This window comes from Antrostomus carolinensis, unplaced genomic scaffold (genome assembly GCF_000700745.2).
Source record: "Antrostomus carolinensis isolate BGI_N321 unplaced genomic scaffold, ASM70074v2 scaffold7967, whole genome shotgun sequence".
NCBI lineage: Eukaryota > Metazoa > Chordata > Aves > Caprimulgiformes > Caprimulgidae > Antrostomus > Antrostomus carolinensis.
The window spans coordinates 42,538-67,426 of NW_010325335.1; the positions used below are offsets into that span (position 1 = coordinate 42,538).

The window sequence follows — 24,889 nt, forward strand, 5'->3', positions numbered from 1 at the left end:
GAACCTGTCTGAGAGCAGAAGCGTCCTCAGATACTGGCCCAACAGCCGCGGTTCTCCAGCCTGTCTGTGAGCCCCACCGCCACGCTACCCTGCTGCACAGGGTCCCCTGGAGCGCTGGTCTCACCTGATCCCACATTGAACTATGAGACTGGCTTCTCTTGTCCACAAGCAAAATGCAATAAGGAAATTTTATTTAAAGTAGCTTCTTGCATTGACATGAGGAAGAGATCAAGTATGGGGTATGCCTAGTACAGGAGAAGGTTCTTTCCAACAGACACTGTTCCTTCAGATCTTTTGCAATGTTGAGATTTTTCTATGCATCATGCATAAAGAAGAAGCTGTATTTAAAAAATTGTCTATGAATAATCTATCCTGTAGGGGGGTTTTTTTGTATTTATTTAAAAAGCAATTGTCTTCTGAGGCCAGACTCCCCTCTCTTCTGCTTCCTCTCAGCGGATTCATTTGAATGTTCCTCTCACTCCTGTGTGACCTGTCACAAAAATTACTTTTAGTGACATCCTGCAATTTCTGAAAGCAGGCTCATAACTTCTCTTAATTATCTACTTGGGTGTTTATTTAATTTGTTTTCTGACAAAGTGGTGAGCAAAATATCTGTCAACACTCTTTTTGAGGTCGCATTACTCTTATACTATCAGCAGCAAGAGTCAAAATTCATCCTAAGCGATAGAAGTGATTTTTTTATTCACTGCTACTCACAGAAGCTTGGAAACATTTGAAATTTGAAGGAGAGACAGGGTGAGGACATTGTCTGAAGGAGAGATGGGGTGAGAATGACATGTCTTGAAGCCAGTCATGCAGGTCTAACCAGGACTGGTAACAATTAGAGGTTGTGAAAACGGAGAGTTGCTCTGTGAACGAGCTGTGGGGAAGCAGGGTCACATTGTTAATTTCAGTAAGCATCACATCTTCTGTGATGTGGGTCGTCATGAGGATCAAAGCCACGAATGAGAGGTGCACAGATGTTACTTGTGATCTGCGTTATTATCTAATTTTCAGTTTTCCAACTAAATTCACTCTCTAAATTTAAACACAGAAAATCTGCAAGATAACTGAGAAGGAACAACACTAATTCTTGCGTTACCCTTGTGCATTTAATCCAAAAAGTCTGATGAAGAGAGTGAGAGGGAAGGATATCTTGGCATATTAATTTTTACCAATATTATTTCTTCCTTTCAGTTGACATCGCAACATCCCTATGCTGAAGTTTACATTGGGAAGCCCCATGTTTGGACTGTAGACATCAACAATCTTTCTGAAGTTGAGAAGGCTGTTAAATCCATTTTGAATCAGAAGGTGAGAAATGTATCCCCAGTTTGTCATCAGCACTTGAGGGTGTATTGTGTACTGCATGTCGAGTGCTTCCTAATGTTAGTCTAATTAAAGCAGAGTGCTGCACTTTGGTAGGATAGTAGGGGGAAAAAAATATTATTAGATATCTGTGGTATCTGATTATCATGTTTTAGTACTGGATATGTCAGGTTTTTACCTGGAAGAAAAAAGAGCATGAGTGAATTTGTATAGAAATGTGGATTTCGTATGTAAATTATCCAGCAATCTGTATTTTCTGTGCCTTCAGTGAGGAAGTTTCCTTGTTGATGGTTGGAGCATTGCGGGCTGTCCAAATACAGGTTCAGTTCTCTTGACTGATTTTGTAGCTTTGACATAGCTGCCACTGAAGGGCTTGTGCACTTGCAGTGTGGAATTGTAATGAGAGCACTTCAAGGGAAAAAAAAAATTTTTGAAGTAATTTTCAAAGGTATCACATTCTTTTTGTCATAATGTTTTCTTTTTCATTTCAACTCCAGAACTGAAACTTAGATAAACCAGGAGCTCTGGAATCCCATAGGGTCTCAAGCAACTTTATTACTTTGTATTATACCCTGAGTTTCCTTAAAGATAATCATTGAACAACTTTTATTGCCTTTACAAAGGAGCAAAAATCAGCTTAAACTTATGATGGTTTTGTGAAATTGTGATTTGTTAATGAGTATATTTGCATTTATTATGCTACTTAAGCTATAATGTAGTATTTGGAATACAAGCTGCTAGCACACAGTGCACCACAAAGTTCATTTAAACAAAAAACCTCTAACCTTAACACACTCTGTTTCCGCAGATTGACCCTTACTTGCCCTATGAATTTACATGTGAGGGAATGCTTCAGAGGATGAATGCATTTATTGAAAGACAGGTATGAACTTTTATTGTGGATGAATCTTTAATTTTGTGTTGGAAAGGGAAAACTCTCTCCATTTTAAAGGTTCTCAGTGTTGTTGCTGTTCAAGCAGAAATAGTAGCTATGCAGTCCCTGTCTGGGCAGTTATTTGTCAGATGCAGTTCCCTTGGGAGGTCCACGTCGACTCAGAAATTCATTTCTGTGGACTGAGCCATGTGGGGCTTGGGAAGATTCTTCCAGATATGACACCAGTGGGATTTTTTCTGTGTGAAGAGACTGACTAGTAATTAAGACAAAGTGTTGGCTACCAGAATATTTGTTCTGCTTCTCAGTTTGCTGTTGGGTTCTGATTCATTTCTGAGTGTCTGATTTACCATATGTCTTTGCAAAAATGGATATACTTGTCTGAATTTCAGGAGCTATAGGTGCTTTGAAATTAATTTTTAAAGATATATTGATTATTTTATTGATTGATTGATTTACAAAGAACCTTCCTTCTTCTGATGTTCTATCAAAGCAGAAAGGCAAAGCAATTTTTCAGTGTATAGGTGACTTCTTTGTGTACACACAAAAAATCTTTGTATTGTGAAGTATCATGTAAGTATAGAGATACTTTTGTGGTAGAATTGCACTTGGGCTAAAGCCTCTGGGCAGATTTTTCAAGTATTTAGTTTCAATCGATAAAGCTTTCAGTGGTTTGGAAAACAGTTACTTAAAGGATTTTTGGTCCCCATGCGTTATGGCCAGCCTGAGAGCAGCAGAAGATACAGAGTTGGAGCAATAAACTGCAGAGATTTACAAGGGATCTTGATTTCTAGAAACTGTATGTTTGCTTGGACATCTGCCCAAGGCCAGATCTGCTGCAGTGGCCAGCTCTGCCTTTTGTCCTGGCTGCTGCAGCAGGGAGATGGGAATAACCTGTATCTCTGATATGCCAGCTAATTGCCAAGATTTATTTCAAAAGCACTGGACGTGCTACTGTACCTGCATTTCTGAAAGTGGATGGTGTTAAAGACAGTAATAAAGAATACCACAGTTTCAGGTCAGAAATGTAGTTAACATAACAGAGCTATTTCCAGTTTCCTGCCAAGAAACACTTTAAGCTTTTTGCTGCCGCATTGATGACAGAAGCTGTAAAAGTATTTCTGCTTCTTTCGATTCTTCTACCCAAGTTTGATGTAATTGAGAGGATTTGTCGATACAGGAAGAAATGGAGCTCAGTGTAAAGGAGAAGAACCAATCTAGACATGGCCTCTGTGGGGCAAACCTGTCTCTCCCCTCTGAGCCTTCCCCCAAGGGCTGTGCCCTGGCCTGAACCGCGTGCTTCTCGGAAATAAATAGAGCATTGTAATTTTGTTCATTGCTTTGACTAATTGTCAAAAGCCATTATTGTTTCACAGCCCCCAGGATGCTCAAGCATCATTATTAGCTGCATGTGCTTAGCACTGTGCCTGGTTTACACATTAGATGAAGCAAAAATAAAGGTTGAGACCTTATTTTGAAGAATTTGTGGTGGGAGGCAGGCAGGACAGAGAAAGCAGCACAGGCTTGGAACAGGAACAAAGATGCGTGAAGTTGATCTGGTTCAGAGGTTGTGGGGTGCGTTAACCACAAGAGTATGGCCTTCAGGGGGTGTTTGTGAAGAGGATGGGGCCAGATACCCTCACCTACAAGTCACCCTATGGGACAGAGAAGCTGTAGGATTTAAAGGGCTTGTCCAGAGTTCCCCTTGTGGGGCCTTGGCTCAGGGTCACGAGGGAGGACAGTGTTCACAAGAACAGTTTACTGAGTTCCCCAAATCCTCAGATCCAACAGCCAGGCTGAAGGTCTTTACGGGCTGAAGGCAAGTACTGTGAGCTGTGGTTTCACATTTAGCAGTGCCACCTTCAGCTGGATTAAAACAGCTTTCAGTCCAAGCTACTGCCCCTGCCAGCAGCCCAGCATGGCTGTTAGGTGCGTCTGTGCCATCTGCTGAATGCACCCCAGGATCCTCTTTGTTCTCTGGCTGCAAAAACAGTTGTGTCAGCTCTGCAGAGCAGCAGCGTGGGGTGGGAACCAAAGGGTGGGACTGCTTAAATTGGCACTGCCATGGAAGGAGCAGCCAGGTAACTGCAGCCAAAGCAGCTGTGGGATTCCCTGTTGCAAACTTGGGAGCTGTTGGATGAAGCCAGAAGACACCTTCTTTGATGGCAGGGTTAAGCCTGTCTCACCTTGAAATTGTGGTTATAAGTAAAACAAACATAAACACAGTCTCTGATGAAGCTTAATCTTCTGTTTTACATAAGATCTTTGCTTTATTTTACCTTGATGCATTTAGGGTTGTGGGGCAAAATAGACTGGGGTGAAGGTACCAAATTTAGGTTGCTTTTGATGGTTTGCTTTCTTCTGGCTAGGAAAACTAGCCAGAAACAGCAAACTGAAAGGCAGCCCTGTGTGCTGGTCCCTGTGATGTACTCTGAGACCTGCTTCAAGGTGGCAGAAGCTGAGGAAGGCTTCCCACCAAGTTGTGGACCAGAAATGGGAGGCTGTGCCCAGTTTTTGGGAAGAATTTTCAACTAAGAGATATTAAAAGCTGAAACCCTCAGCAAATGGTGAAGCATCACAAGTGATTCCCTGTCTTTGAGAAACTTTGTCTTCTGCCTGCACTAGCTGTGAATCCAATACAATATTACAGTATTATATTGTATATATTACAGTATTATATAGTCTATATCACCGTGTTGGGGTTTGAAACTATATAGATTTCCTGCTGCATTTAGTATTCTAAATATTGATTTAGATAAGGACAGAATAAGAAGGATGCTTAAGTCCAAGTAGCAAAATGACCTTTTTGAAACAACCTCATTAAAACAACCTCCAACCATCTATTGTTAACCTGGTTTTTTAGATGCTGCTAAAATTATTCTGCCATAAATATGCTCTAAAATTACTCAGAGGGAAAAACCACCAAACTGATATTGAGAACTGGTAAATGATCTGGAGTGTTAGCTTCCTGAAAACTTCTAGTAGTTCAGCCTTTCTAAGCTTTGGGTCACAGTGTGGGACCTGTTCATACAAGTATTAGTTTTGCCAGGAGAAAGCAAACTGTGAGGGACTGGGCCCAGATTTTTTTAGCACCTTTTATTGAGAGTTGCTCAATGTTAAAATAATGGCTGAGTACCATGGAATGTTATATAAAGCCATATAAAGATTAAAATTTTCTTTTTGCTTTTTCTCATTTTAAATGTCAAGACCATAAGAACTTGTCTTCAAAAAGTTTTTGCTAGCAGGTGTGTTTAGATATCATTTCTTCCTTCCCTCTTTCCACTGTGGTGACACTTGACTGCATGCATTATTTATAGCCAGTTTTTTTCACTGTTAGGAGAGCACTTTTACTAGCAGTTCAACCAAGAAGAGCAAACAAACTCTTTGAATCCTGGTTGCTTTATGGAAATCTTCAGTCTTTTATGAGTTCAGCTCACTCCATAGCGCTGCGAGTCCCCTGCTCCTTTCCAGATGGCTCTCCACATGGGCCACTTGAGACATTTCTCACCTACAGGGTAACTGGCCTCTGGAATTCTTCTCCTACCAGAACTTCCTCCTGATATTTGTGCTGTTATAAAAATAGTACTGCTAGCACTGAGTTAGTGAAACAGGAGTCACTGAGAAAGCCAAAATGAGTTGGGTGTGTGGAAGTAAAGAGGCTAACTAGAGTTGCTTGTGATAAAATAAAAAAGGTAAATGTAGGGAAGAAGCTTCTTTGGGAAGAATGCTATTACCACATTTCAAGTAGCAATCAAAGGTGATAATTTCCTCGTGCTATTAAAAATAATACTCTTTTAAAATATGCTTAAATTATTGCTTTTAATACAACTGAAATGAGCTGCAAAATGAGTGTTTGGGTGATAACCGCTTATTTTACTAATGGGGAAAATGGCTGTCGAGGGACTAAATGCATCATAATGAAACATGATCTGTCACTGCAGGATTTCTGTCACGGGCAGGTGATGTGGCCCCCATTAAGTGCCCTTCAAGTAAAAATTGCTGAACCTGGAAAATCCTGTAAACAAGTTTGTCAGGAAAACCAGCTCATCTGTGAGCCTTCCTTCTTCCAGCATCTCAACAAGGACAAAGCTCTGCTTAAGTAAGTACTTCACAGCACAAACATATTATTTGCTCTCTTTTTATTGCCCTGGTTTTTGCCAGGCAGGAAGTGTAGTGTAGGAATTCTGAGGAGGGAAGGTGGGGAGAGAAGTGCTGTCTGTTTAGCAGCAGCAAGCTGTGAGGTTAGCTGTCAGTCCTTTGTAGCGGCGGATGGTGGAAGTTACTGCTGTGCTGAGCGCCCCGTTCCACGTAGTGTGTGTTTTTGCAGTGAGGAGTCCAGCACCGAGGCCAGAAATGTACATAAGTTCCTTCTCCCCTCCATCTCCTGTGTGTGTGCACTGTGCAGTGCCCTTTGATGTTGGGCTGCTTGCACGGAGCAAAGATGCTTGTGCTGCAGGGATTGCAGATGCCAGGACTGTAACTGTGTTTGATGGATCCTGTGCAGTCCTGGCTGAGCCGTTGCCATATCCTTCTGAGAGTCAGTGGACTTGTCTGTGGCCCTTAACGCTAATCCTAACTGTGCCCAGCCAGCTGGGTCAGAAATTAAATGCGTTTTGCTGCAGTAAATAGAACTCTGTACAGATTGTGTGCTTTCTATCAGTTGTCTCACATGATTTTAAATACAGCACTTATAAAGTGTTGCTTCTATTTATTGAGCTCCCTCTTTGGTCACAATTAACATCCATATTGAAACATCTATATTTATTGGCAATTAGCAACTACGTTTTCTGCAAGCCTTGTCTCAGGTAAAGAATTGTAAACCCTTGTACATTAGAGATATTAGTACCAATTTATAAAGCTTACCAGCTGTGCATTAAGGAAATGAACGTTGCTTTCAGGTGCTGTCTCTTTAGGAATATGTCTGTGTTCCTTTCAGAATGAAAACAAAGCATTCAAAACTGGGCTCCAACAAATGACTTCTAGGGAATCTGCTTTCTAGGTTTTCTATCTCCACTCTTTGCTAAATTAAATTATAGAAGGTTTTTATTTTTGTGTTTTGTTTGAAAAGTTATAATTTCCAGTGAAGTTCCGAGAAGCACCTCATGTAAAAACTTTGTCAGGCCTCTTTTCCAGCTGTCTGGACACAATTGTAATTCTGTGGGGAAAAAAAAATAAAATAAAATCTGGTAAATGCTGAAAGCTACTAATGTTTCCAGAATAAGTGAAAAACAAGCCCCTGCTGGAACTGCTGCCCTCCTGCTTAAGCTTTGTGGTCAGAAAATGGCAACTCAGTTTTTTCTTTTCTTAACTAGCTAGTGTTAGCTGGTGCCTCCAAGCAGTGGGTCCTGCTCTGACCCCCTTCCACTGTAACACAGCGGCATCACCTCATCCTCCCGGTTTGGCTGCCACACCTCCAGCTAGCCAGGGTTGCCTGGCACCGTGTGGCTGGCCTGGGGGAGATTTCTGCTGAAATCCATGAGAATATCTCCTGATTTCAGATTCTTTGGTTTGGTCTTACTAGAAATCCATGGTGTATTTAAATATTACGCTTTGGGGAACAGTCAAAAGCATTTTTTCCCTTTTTAACTTCTATCATTAATCTTTAGGCATCGGAATAAAGCTGGAAAGGCTGTACTGCCCTCTGCAGAGAGAATCTGTGCAGGAGAAAAGAAGTGAGAGTCATGTTCTGGAAATCTGCAATTCTAAATGTGCTTGATTTAGGATGTAATATAGCATTTTATCTTATTTCTAGCATGGAAGGATGAAAACTGTGCCAAAACTCTGGTGAACTCTACTGTGATTTAGACATGTGCTTTGCTTTTTAGGCATAATATCGAATGTCTCACCATGGAGTCTGCAAATGATATTCTGGTCCCCTCTTTTGATGGAAGAAGGAAGCACTGTGTTTTCCAAGGTGACCTCTTATTGTTCAGCTGTGCCGGATCCCACCCAACCCACAGAAGAATCTGCCCCTGCAGAGACTATATTAAGGGGCAGGTTGCGCTTTGTAAAGACTGCCTATAGCAGCAGCAGAGCTTCTTTTGAGTTGAGGACAAAATGTAAGTAGTTTTGAGAGGAGCTACTTATTACTTCCTGCACTTTTGTCCAGGTTTTTCGCTGCAGGCAGAGCTATCATTACTGGGCAGAATTATCTACTAAGAGAGGAGGGATTCATAACAAACAGCTAACTGATCTTCTTTTCCTGTAAGAACATTTGCAGTGTAACTCTTCAGATTCCTTCATCTGTTTGCGAAGAGAAATGAGTTTCATGTTCAACAGTGATTGGAAGATAACTGCACAGAATAGTTTGTAGAAAATTCCCAGACCCATCAAACTTCTTTTTTTTGTTGTTTGAGTGAAGTGTTTTCTATTTTTTTAAGGACTTAGGACATCCCCCATCACGGTTAGCTAAAGGATCTCAACTTCATTCCAATAGAAAACTGAAAAAAGTGTACTTGAGGGAGGAGGGTGCAGGGGCAGGGGGACTATCATTTTATTCTAGGTGCACTGTTTTGGGTACTGCTTTAGCTTGAATGGCTATAAAGTGGTTTACTTCACAAGAACTCAGAATCACAAGATAGCTCTGTACCCTGTTGTTGGGTTATCTGGGCCCAGTTCTTTTTTATTTTTATTTTTATTTTTATTTTTATTTTTATTTTTAATCTTTGTACACAAGGTATTGTCTGCATCACAGCTGCTGCACCAGAGCAGTCTAAACAGAGCGTATCATGAATGAGCAAATAGGCAGTTGCCAGCATGTGACACATCTTGGTGACTCAACAACTGACTAGGGTTGTGGCATTCTTCAGTGTGGAAAAGCTACAAAAACATACTGCCATTTTCGGAATGGACTTGTCACAGTTTACTGGTCCCATTTAGAGAAGTAATCCTTGGAATTTGCCCATGCTTCTGTTGTAGTCTGTCTACTAGAAATACTGTGTGAAGCAAAAAGTATTCAGCATCATTGGAGCAATATTATCGTTAGAGCCTCAGTTTGCTATGGCTTCCAGTAGTTAAAGTGTTGCTGAATGACATAGAAAGGTTAAACTAAGCTAACTATAATTATTGTATGGTAGAAATGTAAAATGTCTTCATAACTAGCTAGGTTTTTAAAGAGAAATTTTTTCTGAAGAACAAGTAAGAGGAGACAAACAACTCCTAAGAAAAGCATTGATCAATCTCGTGGGTTCTTTGATTGGGGTTTGGGGTTTTTTTTTTTTGGTGGGGGGCATTTGTTGGGGTTTTTTTCTTTTTTTTCTTTATTTTAGCAGGCACACCAGTTACAAATTTAGAACAAGACAATTCAAGTGTTTGGAATTCAAATCAAACTTCATTTTTTTTAGAGCAACAAGTTGAATCTTCTGAACCACCTTCTTTTTCTAGAGGAGATTTTTGTTACTTTCTGCAGAAGGTGGCATGCTCGAGAGCACCATTTGTAGTCAGGAAATGATATGCTGAGATTAGTGAGAAACAAATCTGCAGTGCATTTTGAAAGCAGTCATGGTTTGCAATTCCAGTGCTCTGATCATACTGGATAAAAACCTCAGATAAACATGAAGGGTTTTTTTCGTAAAGATTAGCAAACATTACCAGGTAGGGATGAAAAGCTTAGCTACTTTAAATTTTCTGTTCTTGGATATATCTGGTTGGTTCAGATTTTTCTTGTAACTGGCATTCATTATCTGTGTGTGAGTATTGGTGTATCTGTTGACCTACCAAAGACCAAGCAAGGGAAATCCTGTTTTGTGGTGGATCAGTTCTCAAGACAAGAGAACAGAACAGTACACATTTAAAGTTTCAATTTAAAAGCAATGAATTAGCTTTTTCAAATTTGTTTTGTTTCCTGCCTCAGCACTCCTGACAACTTATCCTTTAACACTCCGTAACATTGCTGTGGGCTACACAGGAACTTAATCCTTAGAGATTACTGAGTAGAGTATCCAGAAGGGACACATGGGAGCAGGGTCACCAGGAACTGGGTTGTGATGATGATAAAATCTGCTGTATTTTAGAGTAATTTTCCAGAAACAGAACAGCTGGGTTCTATAACAGGAGGCAAACTTTTTTGTATGAAAAGAAAACAAACACAAACTAGTATGAAAATCCTCACTGTTACCAGAGCTCAGCATTTGCTTCGGTCAGCACAAGTGTAGTTTGCAGTAGTTTTAATACCCTGGAAAAGCTGGGGGAGGAGGCTTGGAAATGGCCTGAGCAGGCTCAACAGTTCATTCTGTATTTATATAAAATATTCCCTGCGTACCTGTGCGTATTTGTGCAACTGGAAGATCCTGCATATTAAAGTATATCCACTTCCACCTGGTGCTGAAAGTAAAGGCAGCAGCAGAATTTGTCTTTACCAGCTCAGCCTGCGATTCTTCAGGCAGGAATTTAAGTTTCGAATGAGATATCACAGAATTACATCAAAAACAGAGTTTTATATATGTGCACTTAAAGAATGCAAAACACATAGTTCTTGCTGTAGTATAAATCTTTGCTGTAAATACATATTTGCTTGTTTCCCCCCACTGTATGTTCCACATGGCATACAGCATTTTATTTTGCCTCTAAACCTTTAAAGATGGGAGAGTTTTGGTATTTGTTATGATAAGATTTTCTGGTCTAGTGCTTTGCTCAATGCTAAGTTTGCCTTTACCACAGCAGGGAGAGTCTATTATAAGCTCTGTTTTTTTTTTTTCATGCTGTAGCACTGTTTCTTTCTAGTCTACTGAACTGAATTACTGCGCACTGGCAAAAATGAAACTGCAAACACCAATGCCGCTTGCATTTCAGCCAGGGACAGAACATCTGAATTGGCTTCAGAATCAGTTAGGTTTGGCCCTATTTCCACTGACATCTGTAGAGAAGACTCACTTGTCCTAAAGAAAAAAGAATCAAGACCTATAATTTGATAGTTATTCCTCTGTTATTAATTTCAAGCTCTCTTTTCAGAAGAAGTATTTTATCAAATACAGCTTCATTCTAAATTTCCGTGAAAGGAGACCATCATATGAGAAATATAAGTGCATAAACTTTGTAACCATCACTGGCTGAACCTGGTACAGCACTCCCCCAGCACACAGCAGTGTTTCTTCGTGCATGGATGAATAAGTGAATCCTTCCACAGACAAGCACTCAGGCAAATCCACGTGGGACTATTTAAAAGTTTGAATGATTTACTAAAAAATATAATATATATCCATGTTTCAGGATAGGGGGCAGCCTTCTGTCCAAGTTCCATAACTGCTTTCCTTCCTAATTAAAGAATAAAGGTGTAGTCCAATTATTGCACTTAAAGAAGGACGTTAGAGATGGGACTGTGCTACTGTTTTTCAATGTGACAGTAAAGCTTGCAGCTTCCTTTACTCAGAAATCAGGTTTTTGCATGACTTGCATTCGAATATATTGATCAGAGATTGATGGGGAAAAAAATGTCAAAAGTTGAATATAAAAAAATTTTACAAGCTTTTAAACATATCTCTCATATCAAGACATTCTTTGTTTTAAAATTTTGTATTTTTGTATGTGACCTAGTTTTTTTTCAAAAATCTTGTTCCTACGAGATTAGAAAACTTGAGAGAAGCATTTACATATTTATTAAAATTAACATAAAAGGCTTGCCTTTGAAAGGTAAAGTTGGTAAATACACACTGTTTAAAAATGCCAATAAAAACCTCATTTATTTCATATATGCAAGTTGATTTGCACATGTATAAATAGAGATGCTTTTTTGCATTTTTTGCTTAGTTTCTATGTTTCTTTTTGTAATTTATAGTTGCAGCTGTGTGTTTGCTTGTTTATATCAGATTATGTTTCTCCTACAAATATTTAATGTTTATGTGCCTTTTTTTCATTGGGGTTTGGATGAGTGTTTGGAATATGGACACTGTCTGAACAAGTATAATGGAACACTAATTACAGGTAAAAATAGAGCTTGATGACTATTCAGCTTAGCAGTATGAGTTTTGACTGGTTTTAAGTAGTGGGGAAATCTGTCCTAAAAATACAAGGTAAGGGCTAAGAAAAGAAAAGATACTATAACTTCTTGTAAAAAGTTGCTTCTGCAAGCAAAATACCCCTTACTGAATAACTGTAATTTGTCATGAGAGCTCCTGCTGGGATGGGATGTCTGTTTAATGACCAGAGAGCAAACGAGAGCCGTTACATTCCCCAAGGAGACAATGCTAACAGGAAACCTCTAGCCACAGCCCTGTCTGCTTTGATCAGCAGAAAACATTGAAGATCCCACATTACAGTTTGTGAGGTGTTGAGTTTTTGGATAAAGACGTCTGTACATGGAAGTGCACGGGGTGATTCCTGGTGCTACCAGGAGAGCAGAGTCCTTTGTCATACCTGAATTCACAGCTCTCGGTGGGGAGGTAACTCTGGATACTCAGCTTATTGCAGATGGTTTTTTCTTTTTAATGCTACTACTTTCCTGCAAGAAGAATATTTTGCAGTATAGCTGCTGATCAGGTTTGGGGTGGAGATGGCAGAACGGGGTTGCAGACAGAGTCAGGACTCTGCATCTTCCCTGCTCAGCTCTGCTCCCAGCTACTTGTGCTGCCTTTTGCAGCTTGCTTATTGACAAGCCCTCAGCCTTGCTGAAAGTTTCTTTTCATACCAGATGCAGATCAGGTTGTTAGCTGACGTCTTCTCTCCTTACTTAATCATGTACTACTGTTCTTTAATATCCTAATTGATGTTCTTGGCTAACCCATGATATGAAGGACGTGTCCTCCCCTCTCAGAAATGAGAGGCCCATCTAAATTACAGAGCTGATTTATGAGTTTGCAGCACATAAACAAAATCCAGATTGCTTTCTCAGGTATGTGTTTTGCTCATAGTGCATTTCAGGACCAGATTTTGCTAGTAAAATAAATGAAATGGGCTGAATCAGGCTGGGTACAGTCTCTTCCAAGTCTAATTAACTTCATGACTCCCACTGGCTTCAGTGATAGCAGTACTCCTCCATTAATTTATCTTCAAATTAAAAAAGCAGCTCTCCCTTTTTAATAAAGGTAAAGCACTGCATCTTGCAAGGTAAAGACCAAACACCTGCAGGTTATATTGTGCACATATCGGCAACCACTTTTGCTTGCTCTTACCACATGTATCATTTCTGATTAAGTTGATGTTACTTATTATTAAAGTATAGGTTGAAAACTTGGTTCAGTAGCTGTCCAGTCTGCAGCTTGGAGTTGGAGAGGTGGGGTGTCTGTTGTTGTGTTGTTTGTTTGTTTTTAAAGAGACTAGTAGTTATCAGTTTCCAGTTTCACAGTCTTTTTTCCAGGGGTGCTAACGTTTTGGCATGGCTCTTTCTGTGTGATGTTTGCCCTACAGCTGCTACGCCTTCAACTTTTGACTTGTGATCTCTTTCCATTTCTGGTTCTCCTTTGGTCCCATCATTTTAGGGACCACTGTAAAGCCGAGGAGAAAAATGCACTGACAGAAGTATGCTTCCGTTCAGGCTGAAGAGGCCAGGGACAGATACGGTTTCATTGAAATATGCTTTAATAATATTGCTGTAAATGTCACATCAAAACATTGGTTTATGGGCAGTAACTTAAATCCCATCTTCGTATTTTTAAGCAGCTCTATAGTTTGTTTTTTTAAAATAGTTTGTAATTTCTGAATATTATATTTAAATGGAATGTGTAAACGGCAAACTCCACGTATCAAGTGTAAAATGTTTACTGTAGGAGTGTGTTGAAAAGACCAGAGGCTGAACCCCAGAATGCCTCAGATGAGAGGCATCCATCACGTTCTTTCTTCCAGGGAAAAATAACAAAGTGCAACCGTTGCCAAAGTGTCTTGTTTTTATGGGTGTGATCCTTTCCATATTCATGTAATTATGAACATAAAATAGTCCGTTCTATTTCAGCAGACCTCTCTCAACAGCACTGAGCCACCTGTTTAAATGGGTAAATAAAATCAGGTCCTCAAAGTTTTGACAAAATGAGTAATAACTCCACCTTCCATATGCAGAAACTGCTTTAAAAAAACCAGCCTGAGTTGTAATCAGGTGAGCGCTGCCTCCTCTGCTGGGGGCCTGGGGAGGTGCTGCCTAACAGAATTGGCCACCTTGCCTAAGGGCTCGCAGATCTGAAGCGCTGTGGACACTGCTGTCCTCACATTTCACAGCGACAATAACACGCAGCTGCTTCTCCGTGCGGGAAATGGGTCTGTACGGCACTGCGCTGTCCTGCTGGCAAACAGCAGCCCTGGGCCACTGCTGCTCCACTCGTGGCCACTCACACAGTCCAGGCTCCATCCTACTGGAGCCAGCCGGGCGCTTGGCAAAGTGCACGCAACGCGCCCTGGCTCGGATTCCAGCAGCTGCAGAGTGGTTTGAAGAAGGAAATAGGCACACGATAAATCCAGTTAAATAGCTGTTTGAAAGCAGTTGATTTTAATGGGGTTGGACCCAGGACTAATTGGTTACATTCATTAACAGGTCTGTTGCAGTGCTGTGACAGTGAAAACCAGTTTTAAGAAGTGATGGGTTTATTTGGCTTTTGCAAAGGAATACAGCAGAGGAGGAGGAAATGGCAGTTTTTACCAAAGGAAAAGAAGAGTAAATTTTAGGAGGAGAGTTACCCTGAAGATTCTAAGAAAATTAAAAGAAAAATATAAGGGCATATTTACAAAGCTAATTTGAGCATGGCGAAGTTGATCCCCCTGAGCTTGCAAGGCTGACCGCTGCAGGGAGATCCTCCAGAGCACAGTTTGGGGCAGCTCCTTGGTTCTGGTCTGAATCATTCCCTGGAGGAGCCTCTCTATCCATGGGTGAAGGGGGTCAAAGTCTGAATAATCCCTCTAGCACTGTACATGGAGGAGAAAAAGGAAAAAAATACTGAAATCTGGAAAATTGACTGCTTTTTTGCAGGTAACAATTTGGAGTAAATGAGAGTTTTTACATGGACATGAGAATTTCAGGGTCAGGCTGGTACTGTGTGTGTTTGGTTTGAATTCTCCCCTAAAAGGTTGATCCTTTGTTTTATTTAAATGGTTGTGTTCCACTATATTACGTTCAAGCAGTTTGATTCAGAAAGAACAGAACACAGTGGTTCATATACTGTTAAGTTGCTGGGGTTCAAATAGGACGGAATTTTTATTATTATTATTAATTTTTATTTTTTTTTAGAAAAGTAAATGTCTGTACTTTAATGGCATAGAGAAATGCTTTGTTTTCACTGTTGTAGAAACAAACTAGGGAGAACTTTATTTTTCAATAAACCTTTTTCTTGTGTGATTTGGATTTATGATTGCTTTGTGCTTAAATGGGAAGTTTGTGAGCTGCTGTTTATCCAAAATAGCATTTTTGTGGCTTGTCTTTGCAATTCTGCAGTTGGGCAGTTCTGTTGCAGGCCCCCCTCTTCAGAGGTGAGTCACTGCACCCGCAGTCTCATCTACCCTCATCTCGACCGTAAGAACAACAGGCAGGTAATTATCTTTTCCCTTTGTTTTGTTTCAAACCCCGGGTTGGATAATGGATAAAATCAAGGTTCATTTTAGGAGGGCAGTTTTTCCACAGCAGTAGTTAGGAATTCTTGGTTTCCTAGAAATTTCCAGGATGGAAAGGAAGACGGTGGAATTACACAGTGGCACAGGGATACACAAGAGTTACTGGTGCAGTGCACTATGGAGTTCAAATGCAAAAGTTACATTGGGGTAAAATAACAGCTTTAGAGAGTGTTGTCTTTCGAGATGCAAGTTTAAATGCCAGGAGCTTGGCTGGCTTATGAAATACCTGCGGATGGAACAAGGGCTCAAGTGTGAAGCGTTGGCCTGTGCACCCGCCTTGCTTCAGTCGTCACCGCTCCGGCGCTGGGCTGAGGTCGCAGCAGCTGCCCCTGGAGAGGCACCGGGAACGTCTCTGCCAGAACTGTCTGAGAGACGATAACTTGTGTCTTAGGGGAGGGAGTGTGTGTTCAGTGCACTCGGTGGGTGCCACACAGATCACTGTGGAGGTTGTAAACACATAGATCAAAAAAGACAATATCCAGAGTGAAAATTCTGGCCCCAAGCTGTCGGTTTACTTCAGCTGCAGCCACTCTGTGGAAAGGCTCGCTCTGCCCCCCTTGTTTTTGTTTGCCCCGCTGCGATGGAGGGAAGGGTCCTCTGTTGTCAGCTCCTGCTAGGAATGGCGAGAGGTTTTGGTGGTGGTGTCCAAGAGTAATAGAACAATCAATGTGGGAGCAGTACTGGGGAGTAAAATGACTAGTAAAAAACCGCAACCAACCAACCAAAAAAGCCAAAATAAAGACCTGCTCTTCTTTATCTGTTTCAAAAATGTCCATTTGCAATGTACTTTCTACAACTGTACGAGTTTTTTGTATGCTTTCCCCCCAACGTGTGGGTATGCATAACTGAGTGCTGAAAAATCAGACTAGTGCAGAAGTCATGAAATGTGAACTGGGGATCCCAGTTAATGACACACAGCACTGGTAAGCAATTGCATAAATAAAAATGTCCAGTTGAAGTGGGAAGGTGAAATGGCTGCAGGCTGGGAGAGGGTTTGTGCCTTGCCTTTGGATATCCAGTTGTACAATCTGTTCCCTGCCAAGATTAGGGAGATGGTTAAAATGGGTGAAAATTCTGTTGGTTCTGTGTTGCTGTTCAACAGACCACAATTCTCAAATGTTTCCTAACATCAAAATGAATTAGTGGAGGACACTGCTCATTCAGTCTGATGTTCTGGTTATTCTGGGAAATGTTTTCCTTCCTGTTTCACTCCCCTAATTACTGTTCAGCTTTAACATTATAAGGAGACATCTGTAAAATGGTGAGCAGCTCGAGTCAGATGTGGGCTGTGTTGTAGTCACACAATGGGAAAAAAAAAAACACATATGAAAGTTGGAACTTGGAATGAAAAGTGCACACGCCAAAATGCACATGCAGCTGTATTGGAAAGATCATTGGGGGAGCTTAAGTACTAAATACTTGAACTCTCACACACTGAGACTGGGTTCAGTTGATCTCCATCTGGTAGGGAGCCCACAGATGGAAACATTTTGCCGGGACTTTGTGCAGCTCTCAAAGCCTCACCTCACACCAACTCTTGCCTCTCCAACGTGCAGGAGACGGAGCATCCCAGTTTACTGACCTACGATGCCCGGTATTTATGTTTACAACTTGCACATTGTATTATTTTACTGATTATGGAGATTGTATTTAACTAAAATTCTATTGTATGTCTTTGTGGCCAAAGAACTGAATACTGTTTTCACTGAACAGACTCCAGATGTTAAGTCTTATGTGTATGTTGTGTTTTGTCTGGTGGACCCTTGGCTGGGAGGTCTTTCCTCCCAGGAGCTTTGCTGCAGGACCCTGGAGGAGCCCTGGCTGCCTGAAGGCATCAGCCTCATGCACTTCTGTGAGCACAGTTGTGAGAAAGGAAATGTCAGACACAAAGTGCTGGACAAAACATGCTGAAACAGTAAAGAAAATGTGCTGGGGTCAGAGCCTCAGGTGTTTTCAGCAAGTGACAACTGTTGCTCACAATGTAAGTAATGAGTACAGTGACTCTTTGAAGTAAAAGCTGCTGAATCACTGGACACCCCTCTTGGCTTTAATTTCCACTCCCCTCCACTGTGGATTGCCCAAGGCCACGCTGTAGGCTTGGATTCTGCCCGATGGGTCAGCCCCTGTAAAAGGAGGTTGGTATTTCTTACCATTTGACCATTTTAGAATAGGTGTCACCTTCACTCCTTGCTCTGTGGGGAGGTGACGGGTGACAATCCTGTAAGGCCTGTGTCATGAAGAGGTGAGTTCAGAAGAACACCAGGGTTGATGGCAACAGTGTTAGCTGAGAAATGAGATGTCTCCTAGTTACTTGCCAAACTTAGAGGAGAGTAGCCCTTCTGTGCAGGCTTTGACTTTCAGCTTCCCTACCTCTGAGTGTTTTGTTGGTGGCTGTGTCAGTCCCTGCTGGACCCGCACACTGTTCTCCTCCCCTCCTGTGCTCGCAGGCTCCCTGGGAGCAGGCTGGAGGCTGCCAGAGGAGCAGCGAGCGGCACCAAACAGGTAAGAGTGAAGAACTGTTCAGTGCTGCCTCAAACACTGATCTCCTGGCTGAAAGGAAAACATCAGCTCCCAAACGTGGGCGGAACAGGGGAGGGAAATATCCCTGGGTCGTCTGCGATTCGATTTAATCGCGCTCCCCAGTTGCATAACCTGGCCCCACACGCCAGGCCACAGGAATGTGTTTTTGTGTGTGCTGCTCCTGCTTTGGTTACTGGTTACTGGTACTGGATCAACACGGCCAGTGCTGTGCGTTGTCACAGCACCCCTTGGTGGCAGAGCGCCTGGCGCAGGATAGCAGCTGACTCAGGAGCAGTGGTAAGAACTTACAGCTGCTGTGAGCACAGCAAAACACTTCCCTACCTGCAGGATCTGGCCAAGGCACCTACACAAATCCATGCACCTCAGGGATAATCTCTGGTCAAGGAGCTTCAGAGTTTCCTTCTCTCTGCTTCTGTCGTGGTCCTTGAGTTAATACTCTGGCCTCAGAGACTTCAAAACAAAATGGGTAGTGATGACATTTCTTGAGTATAAATATGACTGTCTAGGAAAAACAAATTGCCAGGTTGGGAAAAAACATTCCTGAAAAAATTAAGGCTTAATGCTCGTCTCGTGACCCAGCACCCCCCTGAGCTGGCCCACAGGCGGCTGGGATTGCAGAAATGCAAAGGGTGTTGTTAGCAGTGAGCCACTGGGGTATGTTCCCAGGTGCAGGTGTACCCACAGCTGAATTTGCCCACATCTGAGAAGCTTCTTGCCTGGGGTCTTTGCTCCAGGCCCATTTCTAGAACATCATTTTCAGCAAGGAGCTTTTTTTTTTCTTTTTTGAGGCTGTTTTTTCACCATGGTTGGATGATGCTTATTTATGGCTTACTGCTGCTAGGAGTGAAAGGGGACTAAATCAGCAAGGGATGTTAGTCTGGAAATTTCTTGGTGACAATCTGGGTTCAAAAAAAATCTGGCTTTTAGCTAGAAATGAAACACTTATCATTTTCCATTATTAAAATATACCTCATTGCCTACCTGGTGCCTGCAGAGCATGGCTTGGGATCCTAGACTGCAGCTGGTCTGTATAATCCTTACTGGGGGAGGTTGTGGTAGCTTCCTTCTCGTATGGCCAAATGCAAAGCATCTGCTCAGATTTGTATTCACTTTCAGGAATTATTTTGCAATTCCAAGTTTGGCCAGGCTTATTAAAAGTGTCAGTTTGCAGTCTCTGTCCTGGCCAGGGCTGTTCCTTGTATGAACACTGAAGCTCCTTCCTTGTGTCCCGTGCACAACAAAGGGGACCGGGCAGTGCTGTCACGCTGCTGCAGCCTGTGATCACCGCACAAAATACATGTTGCCCAGTGCCAAGTTTCAGGTGATTAGGCCATGTGCTTTTGAGCTATTTCAGCTTTTGAGTAAGTCCATCTTCACTTAGCTTAGCTGGAAGCACACTTGTTATCTCACAGTTAGAAAAAATCAACTGGCACAGACATTTAATAAAGAAAACTAATACAGACCGTTACCTTTGAGGGTGGCTGGCTAGAGCAGAGTGTCTCAGTAAATTGGATGAGCAGTTATTTTCTTTCCTATTGTCATGTATCATACAAAGTCTTCCTGATGCTACCTGACTTCATCAGCACGTATTTGCTTTCATTTCTGAGTATCATTATCTCCTGCTCTTTTAAAGTATCACAAGTATTTCAGTTATTTTCTTGTATTTACCTGCTAATATCAGAAATGCTTTGAAGCACCTGCAGTAACTGAAAAGTTTCTGCAATTGGTTTAAATTAATCTGATAAGAAAAGGTGTGTTTAACTTGTTTAACCACATCTCCCTTTCAGAGGCTATGCAGCTGGAGTATGTACTTACCCACATCCTCCAAGAGCATTCCAGAGTTCCAGAAAGAAGTGGGAAACTTCATTTGCTCAGGGTTTAGCTTTGCTTCATGCATGAATGCGTCTGCAAAGTCCTGGGCTCCTATTTACACTCAGCATTTTAATGGAATTATTTAATGTTTGAGCTGGGTGTTGGTTTGAATGTGCTACACACTGTCAGCAGGCCAGACCTTCTGTACTGCAAAGGTTACAGCAGGAGTCGAGTATCTTGCCACGACCATTGCTGGTAAAGCACATGGCCCTGCAGGGCAGCACTTCTAGTAGTTCCCAGTGTCAGTCTAACAACTCCCACGGGGACTGGAGAAGTCATAAAGTCCCCAGAGGAGCAGAAGAGAGTAAACAGTGCTAACAAAGCCATGCCATGTCCAGTACAGCTATGTTCAGGCTCTGGTTCTCTGATGCTGAGGCTGAAGATGCTTAACAAAAGCTAGTTCATCAGTAGGGAAATACCCGTTCCACAGGTCACTTCATGGAATTAGGAGTTAGAGAAAAAGCATAAATTAGGAGTAAAAAAAATTTAAAAAAATCAAAGTATCAGGACTAAGCCAAAGCACAACATGTTGGCAACTTGTGTAGGAAGAAAGGGGCTTGGGGTGGATTTGATATTTAGAATTCCACCCAAGATGAACACAGTGATGACTCCTATAACTACAATCTTTCTGGACTTCTGGCTGAATGCATTTATAAAGTACCTCCTTTGTCTCGCCCAGTGCCGTACTGACTTACTGCCATCTTACTGCTGAGTGACATGTGATGAGCTCTATCATCCTGTGACAGCAAGGCACGAGTAACATCAGCACTGAGAGCACCAATATTATAAAGTTTGCATACAAATATTTATACAAACTTAATTGATCTAAAATATATGTAAACAAACTGCAGCAGCAGAACAAAATTCATTTTGCCATAAAGAATTTTCTGTTTCACAGGGAACTGTCATCTTTCCATTATCGTGCACCTACTACAGGCACTGTCCAGTCAGTGAAACCTCTCTCTGGTCTCTTCCTACACAGATCATTAGGAGTTGGCTTTAATGAAAGATCCTTAAGAATGTGGCTGAGAACTTGCTAAGTGGCATATGATGGGAAATGCACTTTTAGCATCAAAAGTAAAAAAAATTTAAAAAAATCAGTGTTCCCACTCCACCTCAGTCACTGAGCAGTCTAATTGTACAGCCACTCTAGCTGATGTAGTCTATCGTTGTATAGCTAGAAATGGGCATTTCCAGCCACTTGGCTACTTACCATCCTCCTATTTCAAACTCACTGTCTATTTTTTTTATCCACCTGTGATAAACAGAAGCAACAACACTGGTTCTGTGTTGTGAAAACCAACCTGGAATATATAAAATACAGAGGAAATGGATATAGCCAGAGAATCCAGTTTAATAGGCTGCTATACAGGAAGACTTTGTTCTATGATACATTCTGGAAATCATTTTCAAATGGTACTTGCAGATACTGTATAAAATAGATACCAGTCTTATCGATTATACATCAAGATTCTTTGATAATTTAACCCGCTATTCAGTAATAGATAAAGATGTGTGATGGAAGGTGAGCAACACTTTACAGGACAATCTAAATCTAATAAATAGATCTGTATCTCACCACCAGATTGAGCCACTGCTGTGCCACCGTCAGACTACAGAGCAACCACAACGTCACACGCGCTGGTACAGCTGCGTCTAGTGTAAAGAGAAGATGAGAATCCCATTCCTCAAGCAGCTCCTCTTCCTCGCACAACTTGTTGGCTTTGGTCTGTACAGTAACACTGTGTGTGCTTGTTTGGTCCATGCAAAGCTACGAACAGTGTCTTGGTAAGAAAAAAATAGAATTTAAATTGCAGAGGTCTCGTTTCAGTTAATTTAGGATTAAAATGAAGTATCTCTCTGAGCGCAGAAAGGTTTGTACCTGCTCTTTCTGTGTGTTTGAATGGGAGGGAGGAAGTAGCTACTTAAGTGTTTTAAGCAACACAGCTCTTGGTGTCCAGACTCTACATAGGATACTCTGTTAGCCGAAGAGGGTAGCAAGGATTGTACTTCTGTTACAGCACATGTTTGGGAAAATACAGGCCAGAGGAAAGAAACAAAAAACAAACCAAAAAAACCCCAAGATCTGAAACTGGCACTTCTTCACCCACAGGCTTATCACACCATTAAGAACACTTTCACTCTGGAATATACAACATGGCAGCTGGGTTAAAACTGCAAACTTCATGTTTTCTATTGTCACAGGAATCAATAGCATACTTGGAAAAGAAAAAGAATGCTGCTGTTTTGCGGAATCGCAAGCAGTGTGCACATATTGCCAGATTTACAGAGAGATTTCCCATTAAAGCAAACTTCAACAAAAACAGACCACGGGAAACAAACTGCTTATTTAGTAAAATACCATTGGCACCACTTGCCAGAACGTACGATGCTGTAGTTTTACAGTCCTGACGGAGGAGAGGGCGTCATCTTCACTCAAACATTTCATAATGGCGCGTTTGCCTTACGCGGGGTATCATGTCGATAAGCAACCTGCAGAGGAAAGCACAGGAGCGTTGATGCAGAGGCAGAGGGAAGCCCTGGAACTGGGGTGTTTAGTATAAATATTAATTTATTTTATAAATGAAAACAAGCTCACACGCAGTAACAGTCTTATCTTGCTTTCTCCTGATCAGCATTAACTCTGCACCACAACTGGGTGGGAGTGTAAAACAAAGAGTGTGGAGATGGGCTCTCCTGTAGGAAACTTGGATGGATGCACAGGGAAATGGAAACACACAGCGGCACTCTTGGCTGGAGAAGCCATGGAAGGAGGAGTGGGAAAGGGGCTGTTGTGCAACCTGTTTCACACCAGGCTGCTGCTGGAAGGAGGTATCTAACAGTAGAGGAGAAGTGCAGTAGTTTCACAAACTGTAGAATCAGGTAGTTGCCAAAACAGAACTTAGTTTTTTTCATTGTGTCGTGGTGACACAGTGGCTGAGCAGACCGGTGAGCACAGATGCAGCACGAGTTTCAGTGGCTGTACAAAACGGTTCTGACGCTGCTTGGTATGTTTCAATAAATACTTTTCTATGGACTTCCCTCTACAGTTTTCCAGAACAGTTAGTTTTACAATGGAAATAATGATTATAGTGATTTTTCCAAGAATGGTATTCCTCATTAAAATGTTAATTTAATTTTCCAAGTTAAAAAAAAATATATAAATAAAAAAAATCACATGGTTTCCAGATGACAGCTTACTGCAGCCTGGCCAAGGTCTGCTTCTCAACAGGCATGATACCAATTAACTAAGATGCCACATCTCCCCCTTTCTCTTACAGCATAAAGTGGAATAAAAAGCAAAACTCACATTCTGGGAAATCATGGCAGCAATGAAGCAGAGGGCAGAGCTGCATTTGATTTTATTCTATTTCTAGTGTCATGAGTCAAGAATGCATCTTAAAATTCAATAGAAGCAACACTTGAAACACGACTGGCTGCTCTTCAGTTCAGAGGTTGCTAGAAGGTAGGGCTGGGATGGAAATCACTATCAACCAAGGTCATTCTTTTACACTTGGGCACCTTACCTTCAAAACAGTCTTTCTTTGGAAAAAAAACCCCAATGGTTAGAAATGTGCCATGAAAGCAGCAGGGAGTGATTTTTATCCAGGATTTGTGGTTATTTTTCAAATATTTCAAATCCTGTATTTCCAAATTTAGATATACAGAAGTCTTCTAAAAATTATTCCAATTTCTTTTGAAGCTCTGGCTTGTTTCCAGCTGATGTGAGACACACAACCTTTTATCCCTTTCCACACACTCTGCCTCACTATTGGCAGCTAGTCTAATAAATTCCAGTGACTGATTTTACTGGAGTTATATGAGCCTTTAAGAGCTGAGGTTTATTACATGTAAACAGACAGTTTGTCTGCTGTACATACTGAAATACCTGCTAGCAGGAGATACTCACTTGATTCCATAGGCAAATATTGTAAGTCCAATTAAAACTCCTATACTGCCATCCAGATACCAGACAGAAGAATTGTGTTTAAAAACTTCTGCGCTAAGGAGGATGGAAAATCCCATTATTCCACCTACAAGAGAGTTGAAACCTAGAAAGGGGAAAAAAAAAAATAATGAAAGGAAGAACCAAATCTCAGGGAATTTGCTTTAACCATCTTGCCTAAGAAGAGATAATCTGTAGGGAGACAAGGTGTTCTGCTACCAGTGCCACCAGCGAGGGCACAGAGCCCTGGGCACGGTTACACAGTGCTCTGGCATCGCATTGAGGAGGAGGTGCTGCAGTTTGTTCATGTGCAGTTAGCCAGAGGTCTCTGCCACGCTCCATTTGAACAAAATAAACACGGAATACTTGGTGTCTGACCAGTGCTTAAGAACTCTCTCACTTGTCCTGGCTGATAGAAGTAATTTTACATTAATTCCCCTGTCCTGTGTATCTTGGTTTGGTCAGACCCGATTTTTTCATTCTTTGTTTAGTTCCAAACCCCAATTCTAGCTGCTGTTTGTTTCATACGGCTTCCACCTCTTGATGCTGATTTTCCAAACAGCAATATTCCTTCAAAATACTGGACTTGTACCATGTTGACTCTGACAGTCAAGTACTTCTCTCCCTTGTAGCTTCTTGTTATGAATTAAGTATCTTTGAGCTGTAAAAGAGTGACTGGCTGGCCACAGCCCTGAGTATGACTGCTGTAGCCCTGTCACCTTCCAAAGAACCTCTTCATTATATATATATATATATATACACACACACACACCATTTATATATAT

The 24,889-nt window shown here is 41.5% G+C and overlaps 2 protein-coding genes across 2 annotated transcripts in view; one reads left to right on the plus strand and one right to left on the minus strand.

Moving 5' to 3' along the window:
- Positions 1 to 8,245, plus strand: part of MGAT5 (alpha-1,6-mannosylglycoprotein 6-beta-N-acetylglucosaminyltransferase) — a gene marked incomplete at its 5' end in the record, with an annotated part of 45,610 nt that extends 37,365 nt beyond the window's left edge. Inside the window, 4 exons of the mRNA XM_010171168.1 lie at positions 1,198 to 1,314; positions 2,138 to 2,212; positions 6,163 to 6,320; positions 8,047 to 8,245. Coding sequence (XP_010169470.1) covers positions 1,198 to 1,314; positions 2,138 to 2,212; positions 6,163 to 6,320; positions 8,047 to 8,245 — 549 coding nt within the window. The remainder of the gene's footprint in view (positions 1 to 1,197; positions 1,315 to 2,137; positions 2,213 to 6,162; positions 6,321 to 8,046) is intronic.
- A 13,247-nt stretch (positions 8,246 to 21,492) lies between these two features.
- The window catches only part of TMEM163 (transmembrane protein 163), a 45,536-nt gene continuing 42,139 nt past the window's right edge, over positions 21,493 to 24,889 (minus strand). Inside the window, exons 6-7 of the mRNA XM_010171169.2 lie at positions 24,069 to 24,210; positions 21,493 to 22,651 (exon numbers count right to left, since the gene is read on the minus strand). Of these exons, the coding sequence (XP_010169471.2) occupies positions 22,591 to 22,651; positions 24,069 to 24,210 (203 nt within the window). The 3' untranslated portion in view covers positions 21,493 to 22,590. The remainder of the gene's footprint in view (positions 22,652 to 24,068; positions 24,211 to 24,889) is intronic.